Source organism: Bufo gargarizans, chromosome 11 (assembly GCF_014858855.1).
Source record: "Bufo gargarizans isolate SCDJY-AF-19 chromosome 11, ASM1485885v1, whole genome shotgun sequence".
Taxonomy (NCBI): Eukaryota; Metazoa; Chordata; class Amphibia; order Anura; family Bufonidae; genus Bufo; species Bufo gargarizans.
Window position 1 is genome coordinate 85,256,630 of NC_058090.1, and position 21,591 is coordinate 85,278,220.

At 43.7% G+C, this 21,591-nt stretch overlaps 1 protein-coding gene across 1 annotated transcript; it reads right to left on the bottom strand.

Annotated features, from left to right (window-relative positions):
• Positions 1-12,120: 12,120 nt before the first annotated feature.
• LOC122922123 (SLAM family member 5-like) lies at positions 12,121-20,934 on the bottom strand. Its single transcript, XM_044272609.1, has 4 exons — positions 20,853-20,934; positions 14,648-14,974; positions 14,132-14,389; positions 12,121-13,431 (listed from the first exon to the last, which is right to left on the bottom strand). The coding sequence occupies exons 1-4, from the start codon at positions 20,893-20,895 to the stop codon at positions 13,289-13,291; spliced, it is 771 nt and encodes a 256-aa protein (XP_044128544.1). The 5' UTR covers positions 20,896-20,934; the 3' UTR covers positions 12,121-13,288.
• Between the last annotated feature and the right edge of the window lie 657 nt (positions 20,935-21,591).

A 21,591-nucleotide genomic window follows, 5' to 3' on the forward strand; every position in this document is an offset into this window, starting at 1 on the left:
GGACTGCTGCCAGTTTTAACTGTAGCTCTGCGTCTCTTATTTGTTTAGCCTCCTCCGCTAACAGGTTCATCACTTTCAGCACCACATCCGCCGTTGGGTTCGGACCGAATCATGCTAGCTTCTCTCTCATTGCCTTGTTGGCTGGTGATTCCTCCTCCTGAATCATTGGTGTCCCCATCTCTTGTACTGCTGGCGTTGCTGCAACCAAGTTCTCCTGGTCTAGCTCCATTAATTCTGCTATAATGACCCGCTTGGCTTTGTTGCTAGCAATCCTTCCACGGACTTCCAGTAGTTCTTTCAGTGTATTTCTTTCAAGCAGGGTGTACCAGCCTTCCATTCACTGTTCACAGTGTCTGCTTGGAATCCTGGTGTAAGGGAAAGTAGAAGGGAAAATCCCGCCGCTGCCACCAGTTGTGACGGTAGTAGAAAATATCCCCGTCAAGCATTCCCTTCTTCCCATGAAAGAAAGTCACCCAATATTCCACGAGTAGGAATATCCCTGGAATCGCAGAGTAATCCACACATGAGTCAAAACTTAATGTTGGAAACACGAGACTGACTTTACTGGCGCACAGAACTCACAATTTATGCAGCATAAAACTCCTCCTCTGGGCCCGGCTAGATAATTGAGCTTTAACAATACACACAGCTCAATTGTCTGCTGGCCAGAACATTTACAACTTTTAACACTTTCAGAAAAGTACTTTCCATCCCACATACAAACATAATTTCAGCCTCCCTGTTCGGTACACGAATATATTCGTTCTTGACATTTGGAACCGAACAATATAGACCTTAAAATAGCAGGGAGAGAATTAAACTGAAGCATATAGGCAATTGCATCAAAGTCCTTCACACATAGTTTTGATGCCTTCAGTGTAAATCTACAATTTTCATAGTCATGAAAATAAAGAAAACTCTTTGAATGAGAAGGTGTGTCCAAACTTTTGGTCTGTACTGTATATATATAATATTCTGTCTCACACATCACACATTATTAATATAAACAATAATGCCTTGGATAATTCTGAGAGAGAAGAATCATTAATCTTTACCTTTTTCTTGTCTTTTTCCTGCAATTAACCACTTAGCGCTACGCTAACGCCGAAAGGCGTCATCTCTGCGGCGCTCCCAGGCTACGCTAACGCCAATAGGCGTCATCTCGCGTGAGCCGAGATTTCCTGTGAACGCGCGCACGCAGGCGCGCGCGCTCACAGGAACGGAAGGTAAGCGAGTGGATCTCCAGCCTGCCAGCGGCGATCGCTCGCTGGCAGGCTGGAGATGTGATTTTTTTAACCCCTAACAGGTATATTAGACGCTGTTTTGATAACAGCGTCTAATATACCTACTACCTGGTCCTCTGGTGGTCCCTTTTGTTAGGATCGACCACCAGAGGACACAGGCAGCTCAGTAAAGTAGCACCAAACACCACTACACTACACTACACCCCCCCTGTCACTTATTAACCCTTTATAAACCACTGATCAGCCCATATAGACTCCCTGATCACCCCCCTGTCATTGATCACAACCCTGTAAGGCTCCATTCAGAGGTCCGTATGATTTTTACGGATCCACGGATACATGGATCGGATCCGCAAAACACATACAGATGTCTGAATGGTGCCTTACAGGGGGGTGATCAATGACAAGGGGGTGATCACGCATATAGACTTCCTGATCACTTCCCTGTCATTGATCACCCCCTGTCATTGATCACCCCCCTGTAAGGCTCCATTCAGACGTCCGTATGATTTTTACGGATCCACTGATACATGGATCGGATCCGCAAAACACATGCGGACGTCTGAATGGAGCCTTACAGGGGGGTGATCAATGACAGAGGAGTGATCACCCATATAGACTCCCTGATCACCTCCGTCATTGATCACCCCCCTGTAAGACTCCATTCAGACGTCCGTATGATTTTTACGGATCCACGGATACATGGATCGGATCCGCAAAACACATATGGACGTCTGAATGGAGCCTTACAGGGGGGTGATCAGTGACAGGGGGGTGATCACCCCATATAGACTTCCTGATCACCCCCCTGTCATTGATCACCCCCCTGTCATTGATCACCCCCCTGTAAGGCTCCATTCAGACGCCCGTATGTGTTTTACGGATCCACGCATCCATGGATCGGATCCGTAAAACACATACGGACGTCTGAATGGAGCCTTACAGGGGGTGATCAGGGAGTCTATATGGGATGATCACCCCCCTGTAAGGCTCCATTCAGACGTCTGCATGTGTTTTACGGATCCACGGATACATGGATCGGATCCGCAAAACACATATGGACGTCTGAATGGAGCCTTACAGGGGGGTGATCAATGACAGGGGGGTGATCACCCCATATACACTCCCTGATCACCCCCTGTCATTGATCACCCCCCTGTCATTGATCACCCCCCTGTAAGGCTCCATTCAGACGTCTGCATGTGTTTTACGGATCCACGCATCCATGGATCGGATCCGCAAAACGCATACGGACGTCTGAATGGAGCCTTACAGGGGGGTGATCAATGACAGGGGGGTGATCACCCCATATACACTCCCTGATCACCCCCCTGTCATTGATTACCACCATGTAAGGCTCCATTCAGACGTCCGTATGTGTTTTGCGGTTCCGATCTATGTATCCGTGGATCCGTAAAAAACATATGGACGTCTGAATGGAGCCTTTCAGAGGGGTGATCAATGACAGAGGGGTGATCAGTGACAGGGGGGTGATCACCCCATATACACTCCCTGATCGCCCCCCTGTCATTGATCGCCCCCCTGTAAGGCTCCATTCAGAATTTTTTTTGGCCCAAGTTAGCGGAAATATTATAATTTTTTTTTTCTTACAAAGTCTCATATTCCACTAACTTGTGTCAAAAAATAAAATCTCACATGAACTCACCATACCCCTCACGGAATCCAAATGCGTAAACATTTTTAGACATTTATATTCCAGACTTCCTCTCACGCTTTAGGGCCCCTAAAAAGCCAGGGCAGTATAAATACCCCACATGTGACCCCATTTCGGAAAGAAGACACCCCAAGGTATTCCGTGAGGGGCATGGCGAGTCCATGAAAGATTGAAATTTTTGTCCTAAGTTAGCGGAAAGTGAGACTTTGTGAGAAAAAAACAAAAAAAATCAATATCCGCTAACTTATGCAAAAAAATAAAAAATTCTAGGAACTCGCCAGGCCCCTCATTAAATACCTTGGGGTGTCTTCTTTCCAAAGTGGGGTCACATGTGGGGTATTTATACTGCCCTGGCTTTTTAGGGGCCCGAAAGAGAAGAAGTCTGGGATCCAAATGTCTAAAAATGCCCTCCTAAAAGGAATTTGGGCCCCTTTGCGCATCTAGGCTGCAAAAAAGTGTCACACATGTGGTATCGCCGTACTCGGCAGAAGTTGGGGAATGTGTTTTGGGGTGTCATTTTACATATACCCATGCTGGGTGAGAGAAATATCTTGGCAAAAGACAACTTTGTATAAAAAAATGGGAAAAGTTGTGTTTTGCCGAGATATTTCTCTCACCCAGCATGGGTATATGTAAAATGACACCCCAAAACACATTCCCCAACTTCTCCTGAGTACGGCGATACCAGATGTGTGTCACTTTTTTGCAGCCTAGGTGGGCAAAGGGGCACACATTCCAAAGAGCACCTTTCGGATTTCACAGGTAATTTTTTACACATTTTGATTTCAAACTACTTACCACACATTAGGGCCCCTAGAATGCCAGGGCAGTACAACTACCCCACAAGTGACCCCATTTTGGAAAGAAGACACCCCAAGGTATTCCGTGAGGGGCACGGCGAGTTCCTATAATTTTTTATTTTTTGTCACAAGTTAGCGGAAAATGATGATTTTTTTTTTTTTTTTTCTTACAAAGTCTCATATTCCACTAACTTGTGACAAAAAATAAAAAATTCCAGGAACTCGCCATGCCCCTCATGGAATACCTTGGGGTGTCTTCTTTCCAAAATGGGGTCACTTGTGGGGTAGTTATACTGCCCTGGCAATTTAGGGGCCCAAATGTGTGCGAAGTAGTTTGAAATCAAAATCTGTAAAAAATGGCCGATGAAATCCTAAAGGTGCACTTTGGAATGTGGGCCCCTTTGCCCACCTTGGCTGCAAAAAAGTGTGACACATGTGGTATCGCCGTACTCAGGAGAAGTTGGGGAATGTGTTTTGGGGTGTCATTTTACATATACCCATGCTGGGTGAGATAAATATCTTGGTCAAATGCCAACTTTGTATAAAAAAATTGGAAAAGTTGTCTTTTGCCAAGATATTTCTCTCACCCAGCATGGGTATATGTAAAATGACACCCCAAAACACATTCCCCAACTTCTCCTGAGTACGGTGATACCAGATGTGTGTCACTTTTTTGCCGCCTAGGGGCACATATTCCAAAGAGCACCTTTCGGATTTCACCGGCCATTTTTTACACATTTTGATTTCAAACTACTAACCACACATTAGGGCCCCTAGAATGCCAGGGCAGTATAACTACCCCACAAGTGACCCCATTTTGGAAAGAAGACACCCCAAGGCAGGGGTGTAGCTAAAGTCTCATGGGCCCTGGTGCAAGATTTCAGCTTGGGCCCCCCTTCCCTCAGTGCTTTATGACCAGGGAGGCAAAAATTGAAACGGCACCCCCAACCCCCCTCATACCAAATTCTTGACCTGACCCCTTCCCTGCAGCCAGAGGTGTAACTTGACCTGCATGCACTTTCCATAATACCAGTGTCTTCTTATGTGGCACAAGGGTCTTTGGGCCCCCTCAGGTTCCTGGGCCTGGTAGCGACTGCTACCTCTGCACCCCCTATATCTACGCCCCTGCCCACTGTCAAACATGGTGGTGGGAACCTAATGCTTTGGGGGTGTTTTTCAGCCAATGGACCAGGGAACCTAATCCCAGTAAAAGGCACCATGAAAAAAGAGCAATACATGAGGATTCTCAACGACAACATCAGGCAGTCTGCAGAGAAACGTGGCCTTGGGCACCAGTGGACATTTCAGCATGACAATAACCCAAAACACAGCAAAAGTGGTGAAGAAATGGTTAGCAGACAGCAACATTAACGTTTTGGAGAGGCCCAGCCAGAGTCCAGACTGGAATCCAATGAAGAATCTGTGGAGGGAGCTAAAGATCAGGGTGATGGTAAGAAGACCCTCCAACCTGAAAGATTTGGAGCTCATTGCTAAAGAAGAATGGGCAAAAATACCTGTGGAGACCTGCAAAAAGCTGCTCTGCAATTATAGGAAGCGTTTGATTGCTGTAATAGCCAATAAAGGCTTTTCTATTGATTATTGAGAAGGGTAGGAATAATTTTGGACCGGACACTTTTTGCTCAAATGTAAATAAAAGCTGAGAAATGTTTTTTTTCCCCACAATAATGCCTCTTGTACATAGTCTTATTATCTCTTGGGAGACACCTATGTCATTTCCTGTCAAAAAATTACTTGCTGGTTAAATAAAAGTAACTAAGTCTAAATTTGCCAGGGGTATGAATAATTATGGGCAGCACTGTATATATATATATTACACATTCACTTCTAGCTTCTTGTGCTTCTACTTAAGATAGAAGACATTTTAGTCAGATTATTCCTCTGTGCCGCTCTCTCTTCTCTCTCTTAATTATTGAGTTTTTGCACCGGATCGATGATCTTTGCAGATTGCTGAACTCTTTGGAGAGGCATTTCTTCCAGAGAAGCTTTTAGGGATGGGGTCACCCCTTGTGAGGGAAGCATCGGGTAATTTTCAGGGTGAAGAGATCCATTAAGTCCATTTGGTGCGCTCTATCAGAGGTGGCGATCTGCACTCTGAGGTTCCTGTTACATGTGATGGTAGTCATTGTGCTGATACAAGCCGCACTCCCAAGTCTCTATGATATTAATGCTCCCCACAGGCCTCTTATCAACACATCCTCTGCTACAGACTTGGCCGAGGTTTGAGGCACTGACACCTTCTCCTCACTTCCACCATCACTTTGGTATGAGCACCTTCAGACACATTTTCTAACCCTTCCAGAAATTGTACCTTATGAGTGCAAAATGTAGCATTTGGTCACCAAAAATGGGTCCTCACCTCTAAGGCCAGTGGCATACTGAAAACAGTAAGCCACGTAAGCCGGTCCCCACTACTACACCCCCTATCCCAGGACAGGAAGGACCAGCACTTGTTTGCTTTGTTTATGCCGGTTTACGTTTATACTCAGTAGGAAGAGCAGATGTAGCAGAGTTGAGATTGTCTTCTTCTTATGATACTGTAGCTTGTTTGCTCTCTTATATAAAGCCGCTGGTTACATTGTCATGATGTTCATTTAGATGAGAACACCAAGCTCTGCTGCGTTGACAGAATCAGCTCTGCTTTGGTCCTTGGCTTTATGGGCAGCAATTTAGCTTTTTTTTGCCTCAATGTGGTATTTTCTGCTTCACTGAGCACTGAAAACATCAACAATGAGCACAAGCTGCAGGTCCAAGGTCGTGTGGATCAGGACTCAGAGTAGAGAGACACTATCTGGAGTCTGGTCTGTCAGTGTCACCACTAGACAGTTAACTCACCTCGCCGCCAGCCACCGCACTTCCGCACTGCCGCCTGCTTCTGAGTGTGTCTGACTGGGAGCCGGAGATGCGCGGAAACCACGCCTCCGGCTCCTCCTCCCTCAGTCAGACCTCACTCAAGGCCGCGCCTCTGACATGACAGACACATGAGCCAGCCGCCCGGCCAACAGCCTGCGCTGCGCCGTGCACACAGCCCCCGGGGCGGGCCCTGGCCTGGATTTTGAATAGGAGGCGGTGGGGGGGCCGTGGGCCCCCCTGGCTCAGGGGCCCGGTCGCAATTGCGACTGCTGCGACCCCTGTGGCTACGCCACTGCCCCAAGGTATTTCGTGATGGGCATAGTGAGTTCATGGAAGTTTTTATTTTTTGTCACAAGTTAGTGGAATATGAGACTTTGTAAGAAAAAAAAAAAATATAAGAATAAATCATCATTTTCCGCTAACTTGTGACAAAAAATAAAAAGTTCTATGAACTCACTATGCGAATACCTTAGGGTGTCTACTTTCCAAAATGGGGTCATTTGTGGGGTGTTTCTACTGTTTGGGCATTGTAGAACCTCAGGAAACATGACAGGTGCTCAGAAAATCAGAGCTGCTTCAAAAAGCGGAAATTCACATTTTTGTACCATAGTTTGTAAACGCTATAACTTTTACCCAAACCATTTTTTTTTTACCCAAACATTTTTTTTTAATCAAAGACATGTAGAACAATAAATTTTGCGAAAAATTTATATATGGATGTCGTTTTTTTTGCAAAATTTTACAACTGAAAGTGAAAAATGACATTTTTTTGCAAAAAAATCGTTAAATTTCGATTAATAACAAAAAAAGTAAAAATGTCAGCAGCAACGAAATACCACCAAATGAAAGCTCCATTAGTGAGAAGAAAAGGAGGTAAAATTCATTTGGGTGGTAAGTTGCATGACCGAGCAATAAACCGCTAAACTTGTGGAGTGCCGATTTGTAAAAAAGGGCCTGGTCACTAGGGGGGTATAAACCTGTGGTCCTTAAGTGGTTAAGAGGACAAACAATTAACATTTATTGATATAAATTCACTTATCATATCAACAAACTTTCTAACAACTTTGAGTCTATTTATGTTAATCCTTCTGTTCTTTATTCCTAACTTTCGCACTTTCTGAAAGCTGCTCAGCCCCCTTGTTTGCCTCTTATCTCACAAGCATTTATTCATCCATCTTTCATGATACACATGCAGAGCTTAGTAAAGGGGGTACAAAGAGATATACAAAAGCTGAGACCTGATGGGGATGGGGCCATAACATGACCTTATCTTTGTGTGTCGATGCTCCTTAAACAAAGCATAGTCCAGACATATCAACCCTTGTTTGAAGGTAGAAGGCCATTCTTCAAGGGCTCTTATCTTTTTCACCCTATCTACAATAAGCATATTTATTTGCTCAAATCTCACTTCTGACACCAAGTGTTTGAAAGTGAATTTGAAGGTTTGAGAATAAATAGGCTTAAACAGGCTAAGCGATAAAAATATCTACTTAGTGTGTTTAAATATAAGGTAAAACAGACAAAACACATACAGAATAAATAACATTCACTTGGCCTACACAATTCAATATGGAGGGGGGAACTTCTGTTGCCATGTCATAGCACATGTCCGACACCCTATGGTGATACAAGAGAGAGATAGTGACCTGCAAAATCGTACCTGGATGATGTTCTCCAGTTTATACCTTTTAGCTTCTCCTCCTAAGGAGGTCCAGTGTGCAGTAGGCATGCCTCTGAGATAATTACTCAGGAAGGCAGCCTTCTCAGCACAATGGTGGATTTTGAATATGTTATCTAACTATCCTTAACTAACTACATTACAAGGATTATAGAGGGTGATTCAATAATTAAAGGAGACTGAACCATTCAATAGTAAATTAAGTATGTAAATAGGCTTTCAACGCAACAGGAGATACCTAGGTCATTCCTCAAGAACACAATTCATCATGGGTGATACATGGGTGATACATGGGTGATACATGGGTGATACAGGGCACATTTTGTATATTAAAGTGACTAATGGTCAGAAATTGGAAAGTTTAGAAGACATTCGTGTGTGTATCCATACAGTGTTGGTGGGAATAAAGCCAGGACAGAGATTGTGTATTGTCTGGAGCTGTTTTTCTTCAGATGCTGAGCACATGATTGCAGTATAACTACAGTCTAACTTTTCTCATATCCGGTGCATCTGTTTTGTGGTTGAAGTTTCTCAGTTGCATTAGACAAGCTATCATTTAGCTTCAGCTCCTTCTCAGCTGTGATCGTTTTCCATATTGTTCAATAGTAGAGGAAACATTTCCCCATGATTTAGATTTGGTGTCCCTTTCCTTTTGCAGCCTATTATGGTCTAAATGCTGCTGAACTATAAGGCTCAGTGCCAGTCAGGGATTAAACAAATTGTCACCTATATGGCCCTTCTCGGTGTGAGCAATCCCAGCCAAATTGGGTAATATTAATATAATACACCTATTCAGTGCATATAAATAATGCTGCTGATCTACTGCATAGAGAACATACTGTACATGTAACCTATTACTCAAAATAAATAGTTCTTCTATATATTGTACACTGCCATATACTAGGAATATAAATAATACCTTTATACATTGTACATACAACATAATCATTTCCTAACCTGAGGTTTCAGGCGCAGATTGCGGCACCACTTCTCCCCGCTCACGGTGGCGTGGAAGGGGACGAGTCAGCAGGCCCGTCTCATTGATCATATTCTAAGCCTGTTTTAGGCATAGAAAATGGTCTAAATGTGAGACGGCTAGGAAGCTGGCCTACATTTAGAAGCGGCACTGGATGCGCCAAAGTTATGTTGAGGCCTGTGCTTCTTTAGAACTTAGGCGATCCACCGCCAACACCGGGCCTTTAATAAGACCAGTGCCTAAAACACCGCTCTTAATAAATGACCCCTTATATTTATACCCAAAACACATAGGCAGTATAAACACTACAAACATATACACTTTACAGATTTACATAAAAGTATACACATTACTTACAAACATACACACATTACACAAATCTATATATACTGTACATCATACACATCACTACAAGTATACAGCCATTACTCACACATGCCCATTACACACATATACAGTCATGTGAAAAAATTAGGACACCCTTTGAAAGCATGTGGTTTTTTGTAACATTTTTAATAAAAGGTTATTTCATCTCCGTTTCAACAATACAGAGAGATTAAAGTAATCCGACTAAACAAAGAAAACTGAAGAAAAGTCTTTTCAAGATCTTCTGTAAATGTCATTCTACAAAAATGCCTATTCTAACTGAGGAAAAAGATAGGACACCCTTGCCCCTAATAGCGAGTGTTACCTCCTTTGGCTGAAATAACTGCAGTGAGACGGTTCTTGTAGCCATCTACCAGTCTTCGACATCGGTCTGAGGAAATTTTACCCCACTCCTCAATGCAGAACTTTTTCAGCTGTGAGATGTTTGAGGGGTTTCTTGCACGTACAGCCCTTTTCAAGTCACCCCACAGCATCTCAATGGGATTCAAATCTGGACTTTGACTTGGCCATTCCAGGACTCTCCATTTCTTCTTTTTCAGCCAATCTTTGGTTGATTTACTAGTATGTTTTGGGTCATTGTCATGTTGCATGGTCCAGTTCCGCTTCAGCTTTAATTTTCTAACTGATGGTCTCACATGTTCTTCAAGCACCTTCTGATACACAGTAGAATTCATCGTGGATTCTATGATGGTGAGCTGACCAGGTCCTGCTGCAGCAAAGCAGCCCCAAACCATGACACTTCCACCTCCATGCTTCACAGTTGGTATGAGGTTCTTTTCTTGGAATGCTGTGTTTGGTTTACGCCAAACATGTCCTCTGCTGTTGTGTCCAAATAATTCAATTTTGGACTCATCTGTCCAAAGAACATTATTCCAGAAGTCCTGGTCTTTGTCAACTTTATCTTTGGCAAATGTCAGTCTGGCCTCGATGTTTCTCTTGGAAAGCAAAGGTTTCCTCCTTGCACACCTCCCATGCAAGTTAAACTTGTACAGTCTCTTTCTGATTGTAGAGGCATGTACTTCTACATCAACAGTAGCCAGAGCCTGCTGTAGTTCTCGAGATGACACTTTAGGGTTTTTGGAGACCTCTTTTAGCATCTTGCGGTCTGCTCTTGGGGTGAACTTGCTGGGGCGACCAGTCCTGGGCATGTTGGCAGTTGTTTTGAAAGCCCTCCACTTGTAGACTATCTTCCGGACAGTGGAATGGCTGATTTCAAAATCTTTTGAGATCTTTTTAAATCCCTTCCCAGACTCATAGGCTGCTACAATCTTTTTTCTGAAGTCCTCTGACAGCTCTTTTGCTCTCACCATGGTGCTCACTCTCACTTCAACAGTCAGGAGCACACCAAACTAAATGTCTGAGGTTTAAATAGGACAAGCCTCATTCAACATGCAGAGTAACGATCTACTAATTATGTGCACCTGGTGTGATATACCTGTGTGAGATCTGAGCCAATTTAAGAGGGAATACATGTGAGGGTGTCCTATCTTTTTCCTCAGTTAGAATAGGCATTTTTGTAGAATGACATTTACAGAAGATCTTGAAAAGACTTTTCTTCAGTTTTCTTTGTTTAGTCGGATTACTTTAATCTCTCTGTATTGTTGAAACGGAGATGAAATAACCTTTTATTAAAAATGTTACAAAAAACCACATGCTTTCAAAGGGTGTCCTAATTTTTTCACATGACTGTACATTACATACCCATTACACAAAAACTGCTCATACGGTATATTCTTTTTGTTCAGGTTTGATGGCTCCAACATGTAGCAGGGGGCTGTTATATTCTTGCCCCTCACCAGGACAACAGTTGGGTGTGGAAGGTAAGGTAGATCAGCTACATAGGGTGGGCACATGGAGGGCTGATGGCTTCTGGTGCTCATAATCTGCTCTCAGAACATATAAAGTAGGAATAAATGTTTGTATTTTAATAGATTAGACATTTTTATGCCAAGATGCTTTTTATTGTTTATTTATTTATTGTATTGTTTATGCTGATCATGTGATCGCTTGTGTCATAGACTGCAATAGAATACTATTGAAGTCTATGGGATTTTCACTGTCTACCTGTGAAGTCACGCCTCATGCATGGCTTTTCAGGAAGTTGGCCATGACAGCCTGGGAACTTTCACAAGGCCCTAAAGTGTCATGGCAACTGATCGTAGCCTCGCAATTTCATCAATGGCTCCGACTTTAGGACAAAGGGAGCTCTCTTCCTCTCTCTGAACCCAAACATGACATGGTCACTATTGACAGCTGCATCTGAGGGGTTAAATGACCTGAATCAGCTTTATTGCCGATCCCGGTCACTACCAGCGGGTACCTGCAGTATTACATAGCCATAACCCATCTTGTATAGAACGGGCTCAGCATGTGAGCTTGTTCCATGCAGCCTGTGTAGGCTAATGCCATCCATGTATGACATTATGGGTTTAAGGTTGATGAATAGAATGCTATAACTGCAGTTAACATTGACACACAAGCAAAGTAGGAGGTGCTTGTTATTATTATTTATTGTTAAAGTCATTTCATGGCAATGTACATATGAAAAGGGGTGTAGATACATAATATACAACAAGTGCAATAAGCCTGAACAAGATGAGTTACAAACTGGTACAAAAGGAGAGAGGACCTGCCCCCGAGGAATAATCTGCCCCCGAGGAATAATGGCAGAAAACACAATGAATCTCTTAATATGAGAATACATAAATCATGCAGTTAGATATAAATATCAATTATTTTCAGAAAAATATTTATTTGTATATGTAAAAAAAAAAAAGTCAAAGGTTCATTGTCTGGAAACTCAAAGCATAAGACAGGAAATGCCTCACACGCACAGACATCTTCTGTGGTAAACCCCTCAAATAGTCATGAGTCACTGGAAATGAGAAAAAAATGCTACTAGAACAAAAACAGATTTGTTTCACCTGAAAAAAATAAATGTACAAATCCATGATAACGTTAAAAATAGATTTTTTTCCTAAATTTTTTAGAATTTTTTTCACCAGGATGGTCCCCCTAAACTGTCACTATCTAAGATCAAGGAAATGGCAAAAATGTTGGAGGAGATACGAGGACAATGAAATGAATGTCAGAACTGGAAGTGGTGGAGTTTATCCTGTAGCTCCCGCCATGGATACCGAAAGAGCTTGTACCATCCCTGTTAAAGGGGTTGTCCAAAATTAGCAAACTGGCTCTGCTTTTTTTTTTTTTTAAATGGCTGAGATGTAATATCACTACCACTAGCAGATACAACTACTGATTAAGGTAGTGTCGTTTCTGAAATACTGGCCCAAACAATTCCTTTGAAACTTTTTGGATTTTCTGATTATAATAGAGTCTGCTTTTATAACTTTTTGTCCTGCTTCCATTGTTAGTTTCATTTTTTTAATGTTTTGTACCTTATACCCTTTGCAGAAATACCAGTCAAAATAGATAAATAACCCAAAAGTTCAAACCTTGGCATCATATTTCCATGTCTCTGATTATCTTAAACGAGACCTGTCTGAAGAAAATGGGAAAAAAAACTAAAAACATTTTTTAATACAATATACATATAAGCTCTGTCCAAGATGAAGTCTAAGTCCAGAAGCTCAGAAGGTGGTTTGTAGAACCCATTACTTCTGTTCTTCAAGTCCAGACCTGACCCTTGCAGATCCTTCATTTGTTGTCTGTTGAGGACACCACCACCTCTGTTTTAATGTGATGGCCAAGAATGAAGCAAGTGATTATCAATAGGAAACCAGCCAACTTCAGCCGTATTATGTTCATGTCTTTGTAGTCTTCTGATATCTGTTGTCTCCCTGAAACAAGCCAAGAAGAATTGTAGCAACATACAAATCTAAAAATGTGTGCTACTCAAGATGCCTCCACTAGGGCAATGGTTAGAAAATCCACTTGTTCTTTAGCCTATTATATTGTCAACACCTTCTGGTCTGATGTTCACACAGGTTGGGTGCGAAACAGAAAAACTGCCAAATTTGTCATGGCAACTTCAGATTGTCCATGTTCATCCAAATAACTTTCACCAAGAGATGTGGTTCAATTGTGATTTAGGAATTAATCATAATGAGTGGATTGAGGGCATGGTTTGGATTTGCCATCGGGCATTTAGGCAGTATTCAATAGTCCAGAACCAGAAGACACCCACAGAGTTTGGTTTTTGACCCCAAATCAAAGACATCCCAAGTAGTGGATTCTTGTCTGATGTCATGTGTCTTCATGACTACAGACTACAAACAAAACCCATGTTGTCTGATACTGTAGTAATTTTCCCACCCATCTGACCAGTACTTCTTGCATTCCTCAATTCAGTAGATATACAAGTTGGAGTCATTGGTTAATTTAAAGGACAATTTAAAGGACAAAATGTGTTAATCTTTATAAATTATGGAAATTGTTTACTGCACTTTATGTAGGGGTCCAGCACAAGTGTGCAATCATTGTATAATATATGTATAATAACAATTAAATCCAGTATAGAACTGGAAAGTATGGCTTTACCTATCTTGCAGTACTCCCAGGGGGTCACAGATTTGGAGACGCTACTGATGGGGTTCCAGGCTGTACAGGTGTAGATAACTTTTAGATCAGGGTCTTGTACATGTACAACATTACTGGTCACATTTACATCATTGTTAGTTGAACTCTCCCAGGTAATGGTCACGTCCGATGTCCTCACTGTGCAGATGAAGGTCACGTTACATGTCTCATTACTGGAAACCTCGTAATCAATCTCAATATTATCATCTGACAGCATTTCTGTGGTGAAATAGCAAAAGAAATTCTATGTTTAGGATATTTTATATTTTAATTATCAGATCTAGATTACAGCTCAATGTCAGATGGCAGCAGTAAAGGAAGTTGTGGTGTCATCATTGGTTCAGATATTGCAGATGCTTAGCAGCTGAGATCTTATATGGTAGATATCAAGGTGTTTCCAGATGGCACTGTACTATGTGAATGCAGCACCCTCTAGTGACATAACATAAGAAAATCATGCTGTATCTTTTCTCTTACCGTATACTCTGAGGTCATATATCAGTGCACAAAGCTCTTCTATTCCTGATGTGCTTTTCAAGGTACTTGCTATATACGTTCCTTCGTCTTTCTTTGCTAAGTTTTTCATGAGTACTGATCCATCCTCCGTGCTGTCGACTTTTTCTTTGTAACGACTATCTCGAATTTTTATAATTTTTCCAGGTTCCGAGGTGGCAAAATGATTTCCAGAGAGGAACCATGTGATATCTCCCATCACTCCATCTGGATCCACTTGAAGTAAGACATCACCTCCCTCAGCGCCAATAACATGATTCCTCTCTCCACAGGATCTGTCGCATAATGTGCCTGATAATAAATAAAACAGGTTAGAACATGACGTTCAGTTCTCCAGATATATTAACAGACATTTTAAGTGATGAATTTCCAATGCAAAAAAATCCTTGACTAAGTTATTATCACCACCAACCAAAACTCAGCTATGGACAGTATTCTTTTTCACTGTATCACTTGAACAGATATGACTTGGGACTACTCTCAAAGAGTATTATCAAAGCCCCCCCATCCCGGTGTTTATCCTTTAATCCCTGCACAGGAATCTGGCCTTCACTGCAGGAGAACCACCAGGTCACTACCTACTGGAGTAGTCTCTGTTCAAGTAAGGGTCTAGAGAAACCAATGCAGAGCACTGAGCGATTAGGCAAAACCATAGTCAATGGCAGGCTGAGGTCAGGGCAGGTAGAGTACGCCCAATCCAGTTAGCAGTCTGGAGTAGGCAGTGGAGTACAGGCCCCAAAAATTAGGCATTCACCTGACAGAAAATAACAAGTCATTATGTGGCTGGAGGTACATTTAGGCGGTCACTGAATAACAATTTTACTGTAGGCCAGTGGCGTACAGGCCCCAAAAATTAGGCATTCACCTGACAGAAAAGAACAAGTGATTATGTGTTGAGAGGTATATTAGATGGTCACTGGATTATATTTTACTGTAGGCCAGTACAGGCCCCAAAAATTAGGCATTGACCTGACAGAAATTAACAAGTGATTATGTGGCTAGAGGTACATTAGGCGGTCACTGGATAACAATTTTACTGTAGGCCACTGGAGTCGAGGCCCCAAAAATTAGGTATTCACCTGACAGAAAAGGCCTTTTATGCCGCTGTATATACATAAGACAAGGACCATTCTTTGTTCTGGGTGGTGGCGGATATGTGTGGGCTGGCATGAGGAAATTCAATTACACGTGGTCATCACAGGTGTTAAATTCCTCCGAGATCCATGAGCTAGGCGAGAGCGCTTATCGTTCACGATCCCCCCTGCTTGCCTGAACGTCCTTTCGGACAGGACACTAGACAAGGGGCAAGCCAAGAGTTCAATGGCAAATTGTGCCAGCTCTGGCAACAGGTCAAGCCTGCACACCTAGTAGTCCAGGGGTTCCTCGCTTCTCAGAGCGTCCACATTGGCCGTTAACCTGATATAGTCGGACACCTGTCGGCCTAGGCGTTCCCTGAGGCTGGATCCGGAGGAAGGCTGTCGATGGGTTGGCTGCAAGAATGATCTCATATCCGAAATGACCAACACATCTTCAAACCGCCCTCTTCTTGCAGGCGCGGTAGGATTGGTACCCGCACCTGTTTCGCTCTGGGTGAAAATTGCTCTGCCAGTGCCCACAACAGCAGAAGGTAGCATCTCTCGCAGTAAGGCCTGGAAATGCTGCATTCTGACAGCTCTCTGTGATGCTGCTAACATGTCCGCAATTTTGTGTTTGTACCAGGGGTCTAAATACGTTGCCACCCAGTACTGGTCCTTGCCCTTTATGCTTTTTATACGGGGGTCCCTCTTCAAACACTGGAGCATGAAGGCCCCCATTTGCTCCTGCTTAGCGCTCATCCCCATAGTCATCTGTATCGCCGTCCTCAGGACAGCTATACAGATGGATGTGCTGCGGGGCTGGGGAGAGGCGTCTCCCTTCCCTGTTCCTCTGATAGGCTGCAGGTACTAGACCTGCAACCTATCAGAGGCCGTTGCAGGTAGTTTGATGATGTCATCGCGCCGCCTGAGCCATACAGCGTGGGACACAGGCCGGAAGAGACCTGCATCGCATCGCTGCCATGGAGGTAAGTATAAGTGTTTATTTATTTTATATGGTACGATACTGGCTACTGGAACATGATTGGGGGGCCATCTATGGGGGGCACTTCTTACTGGCACATGATTTGGGGGGCACTTCTTACTGGCACATGATTGGGGGGCATCTATGGGGGCACTTACTGGCACATTATTGGTGGGCATCTATGGGGGCACATCTTACTGGCATATTATTGGGGGGCACTGTGGAGGCATCTATAGGGGCACATCTTACTGGAACATTATTGGGGGGCACTGTGGGGGCATCTATGGGGGCACTTCTTACTGGCACTATGGGAGCACTTCTTAATGGCACATTATAGGGGGCATCTACTGAGGCCACAAAAAAGGAGTATTTTATATGGGGGGCTCTGTATAGGGGCATTTTATACTGGGACACATTATGGTGGATACTATGGAGAAGGGGGGAGAGGAGTACTATGAGGTAATTTATAGGGGCACTAAGAAGTGGTATTTTATACTTGCAAATTATGGGAGAAACTGAGGGCATCTACTGGGGCACTATATAGGGGCATTTTATACTGGTACATTATGGGGGCACTAGGAGGAATGTGGGAGAGGAGCACTATGGGGGCATTTACTGGGGGCACTATATAGTGGTATTTTATAGTGGCACATTATAGGGGCACTATGGGGACATTATAGGGACTACTGGGGGCATTAAAAGGGGGTATTTTTTGCACTCACTGTCACATTATAAGGAGAATTATTACTACTGGGGGCCATTATGGCTGACTTTATTACTACTGGGGGTCTAGGGGGAACATGATTACTAGTATGGGCACTATGGGAGCATTATTACTTCTGGGGCGCAGTGGGGACATGTTGGGGCACTGTAGGAGCACTATTACTACCATGTGTGCTCTAGCAGAGAATTATTCCTATTGGTGGGACTTTTGGGAGCACTATTACTGTGGGGGCACCTTGGCACAGTATCAGCTTGCCACAATTATTTTTAGGGGACGTTATGTTTATACTATTAGTGTCAGGGGCACTATTTGCTGAGCGCAGTTATTTTAGGGCACTGTGTGCAATAATTATTGAAGGGCATTATTTGCATGGTACTAGTATTATCAGGGGGTTTATCTGTTTCTGCAGTATAGTATTGGGGAGCACAGCAGGCAGAGTATTGGGGATGGTAGAATGATTTGTCCAGAAGATGGGAGGATGATGGAAAAGTAGTAAACTAAGATTTTTTTTGTCAAACTGTAGAGACGAGAAATGGCTTAAAAAAATGGTAGTCTGCTCTCAAGGTCTGAAAGGAGAAGATGAGGAAAGAGAACATCTACATCAAAGAGACATCACTAGATGTAAGAGGTATGGGGCGCTGTATTACCCTGTATGTTCTGTAGTGATGGGAGGGTGGATATAGAATTTGGCCCACACTGTAGCAGCCTGCCCCCAGACTTCAGGTCACACTGTGTGTTCTGAATTCTGGGGCCTCACACCCATCTACTACATTATCTGTACACAGAGAGTTATCACCGTGTTACCTGTGGTGTTACATAGGACTGCAGGTGATATCTACTACATTATCTGTAAAAAGGAGCGTGGCCACAGGTTGGGGGGGGGGGGGGCAATACTTGGCTTGCCCCGGGTGCTGGCAACCCAAGCTGGGCCACTGGTCCTCGGTCTCCTCCGCCTAGCCACAGACAACACTCCCTCAAAGCCTGCTCTTCTTCTCAGATGGAGTAGCCCCCCTGGGAATTCATTCAGCTTTGAGACTTTCTCATCTTCCAGCTCCTGCTCCTCGATGGCTTGATCAATGACATGACGCAATGCACGCTCCAGAAAGAAGGTGAAGGTACGATGTCACTGAGCCCTGGCTGCCCAGTTTGGTGATCTCATCAAATATCCGCAGAAGTCTGCATGCGTCGCGCATGAGCAGCCACTGGCGCGGTATAAAGAAACCAAGCTCCCCAGAACCTGTCCTGCTGCAAAGTTCGTACAGGTAGTCGTTAACGGCACGTTGCTGCTGGAGCAGCCTATTAAGCATATACAAGGTGTGGAGTTCCAGCACGTCGGGCTGTCACAAATCAGACGTCTGACGGGTAGGTGGTGTCGCCGCTGAACATCAGCAAGGCGAGCCATGTCCATGTAAGATCTTCTAAAATGGCCAGAGATTTTCCTGGCCTGCTGAAAGACATCCTGGACCCCGGGGTATTTGGCAACGTTCAGGAGGTGTGCCATGCACAGCACATGTGTCGTTTTGCCCTGTTTTAGCGTGCTCAGCAGATTGGCACCGTTGTTTCACACCACTTTACCAACTGTCAAATTGAGCGGGGTTAGCCACTGATCTGCCTGCGACCGCAGAGCTGAAAGCAGTGCGGGACCGGAGTGACTCTTGGCTTCCAGGCACAACAGCCGCAGCACAGCATGGCAACGTCTCACCTGGCACATCAAATAGGTTCTGGGGAGCTTGGGGGGTGCAGCGGAAGAGGCAGTGGAAAAGTAGGAGTCAGCCGAGGAGGAGACGGAGGATGGAGTAGGAGGAGGAGAAGAGGCAGGCCTGCATGCATACGTGGCGGTAACACCAAATCCACACGGGTGCCACGGGTTACATGCTTGACGGCCCTCAGAAGGTTCACACAGTGGGCAGTAAAAGTTATGTGACCGTGCATGGTGGATGGCTCGCTCCAGATACATTTGCAGTCTGCTTTTTGCCTCCTGTGCCCTGCGAGCTCTGCCTGCTTCTCCTCTCTATCTGCTGCTTCGTCTCTCCCTCTGAACTCCCCTCCTCTTCCTCTCTTGTGGGCACCCATGTGACGCCAATCAACACGTCATCATCGTCACCTTCACCACCACTGACATTAGAGATCTCGGAGTAGGCAGGAACAGTGGGGACCACCCTCCTTGGGCTGATCTGGGTACTGTTGTCAGACTGCTGGGTGGCGGCCGTTACTACCTCCTCTTTCTCATCCAATGCCAAGAATGGCTGCGCATCGGTAAGGTCTGGGAATGGATGGGAAAATAATTCCTCTGACTCTAGTGGAGGGGCTATGGTGGTGGTGGTGTCTTTGGGTGCAAACAGCAGAGAGTGAGGAGGGTGCAGATACAGAAGGCTGAGTGAGCCACTCAACCAACTCTGGTGCATCTTTTGACGTAATCACACACACCTTCTCCAACTTCCCACTTAGGCTCTGTCCTGGTGCACCTGCCTGACCCCTACCACCCCTGCGGAACGGCCTGCCTCTTCCTCTGCCTGTCATTTTCAAAATGACCCTGTGCCAAAGTCCCTAGAGAAGAGCAGTATTTGTGGAAGCAGGTATATCGCAGGCCTCAATCAGTATTTTGTGGAAGCAGGTTTATTGCAGGCCTTAATTAATATTTGGTGGAAGCAGGTATATCGCACCCCTTAATCAGTATTTGGTGGAAGCAGGTATATCAAACCCCTTAATCAGTATTTTGTGGAAGCAGGTGTATAGAACCCCTTAATCAATATTTGGTGGAAGCAGGTATATCGCACCCCTCAATCTGTATTTCGTGGAAGCAGGTATATCAAACCCCTTAATCAGTATTTTGTGGAAGCTGGTGTATCGCAGGCCTCAATCAATATTTGGTGGAAGCAGGTATATCAAACCCCTTATTCAGTATTTTGTGGAAGCAGGTATATCGCACCCCTCAATCAGTATTTTGTGGTAGCAGGTATATAAAAACCCCTTAATTAGTATTTTATGGAAGCAGGTAAATCGCACCCCTAAATCAGTATTTTGTGGAAGCAGGTATATCAAACCCCTTAATCAGAATTTTGCGGCAGCAGGTGTATAGCAGGCCTCAATCAATATTTGGTGGAAGCAGGTATATCAAACACCTATCAAAACCCATTAAGTCATATCAATAATAGCTGTAGGCCGAGAATTTTTTTTGATGGACCTCACACATCCACCTGATCTCTCCCAACCACCAAGTCAACACAAATTCAAGACATTATCAAAGCTGTACTCAATCCCAACTCATTGTCCATAAACAATCTTGTGAAATCTTAAGTGTAAAATTAATATCTAATAAATCACAAGAGATAAATATATTTGAGTGATGCAGAGTATTCTAAAAAATGTACTCAAAAAAGAACTTACATTTTAGGTAAATTCCTATTAGAATCCACAAGAAACAGATCATCTTCTTTCGTTGTCCTGCTCCTTATGACATTAGTGAAAGCTGACGAGGAATTTCATACTGCAGTGTAAACACCCATCCAGCTTTCTTAAGGGATCCTTCACACACAAGTATTTTTGGTGGTGTTTTTTTTATGCTGTATTTGGAGACCTGTAGAGAAGCCTATTTAAAAATGCCACAAAAGAAACATACCTGCCATGTTTTAAAAAAAATAACAATAAGATTGAGACATTGTAGGTCTGCATCCTTTAATAATTAAGGTGGAATTGTACGTTATCTTCTTCCATGCTATAAAGATGTCAGACAATACTTGTGTAACTATTAGAAGACACCCAAACGTTTTCAAATAGAACTCCGTTCTATAACCAGTTATACCTAAGCCTAGGTGTAGGTAAGCAATGTTTTGCCGCCCAAATTTACCAGTCAGGTTGAGGTTGTTTTTGCATGGGGAATATTTTTGCAGCAATTTAGTGCAAATTATAGCAAAAACACCTAAAAACTGGGACATGTAAATACACCTTAAATTAAGGAAAATGTTAATACTGGCTGGGACAGTGATTACCATATTGGTTTTAAACCCTATTTATGAAGGACTATTGTTGACTCAGAGCCCAGTCTTCCAGAGGATCCACAGGTACTCTAGTGGTCCACATTGTTGTCAAAATTATACTTTAGGATTTTTCCAACAGGATTTTGGCA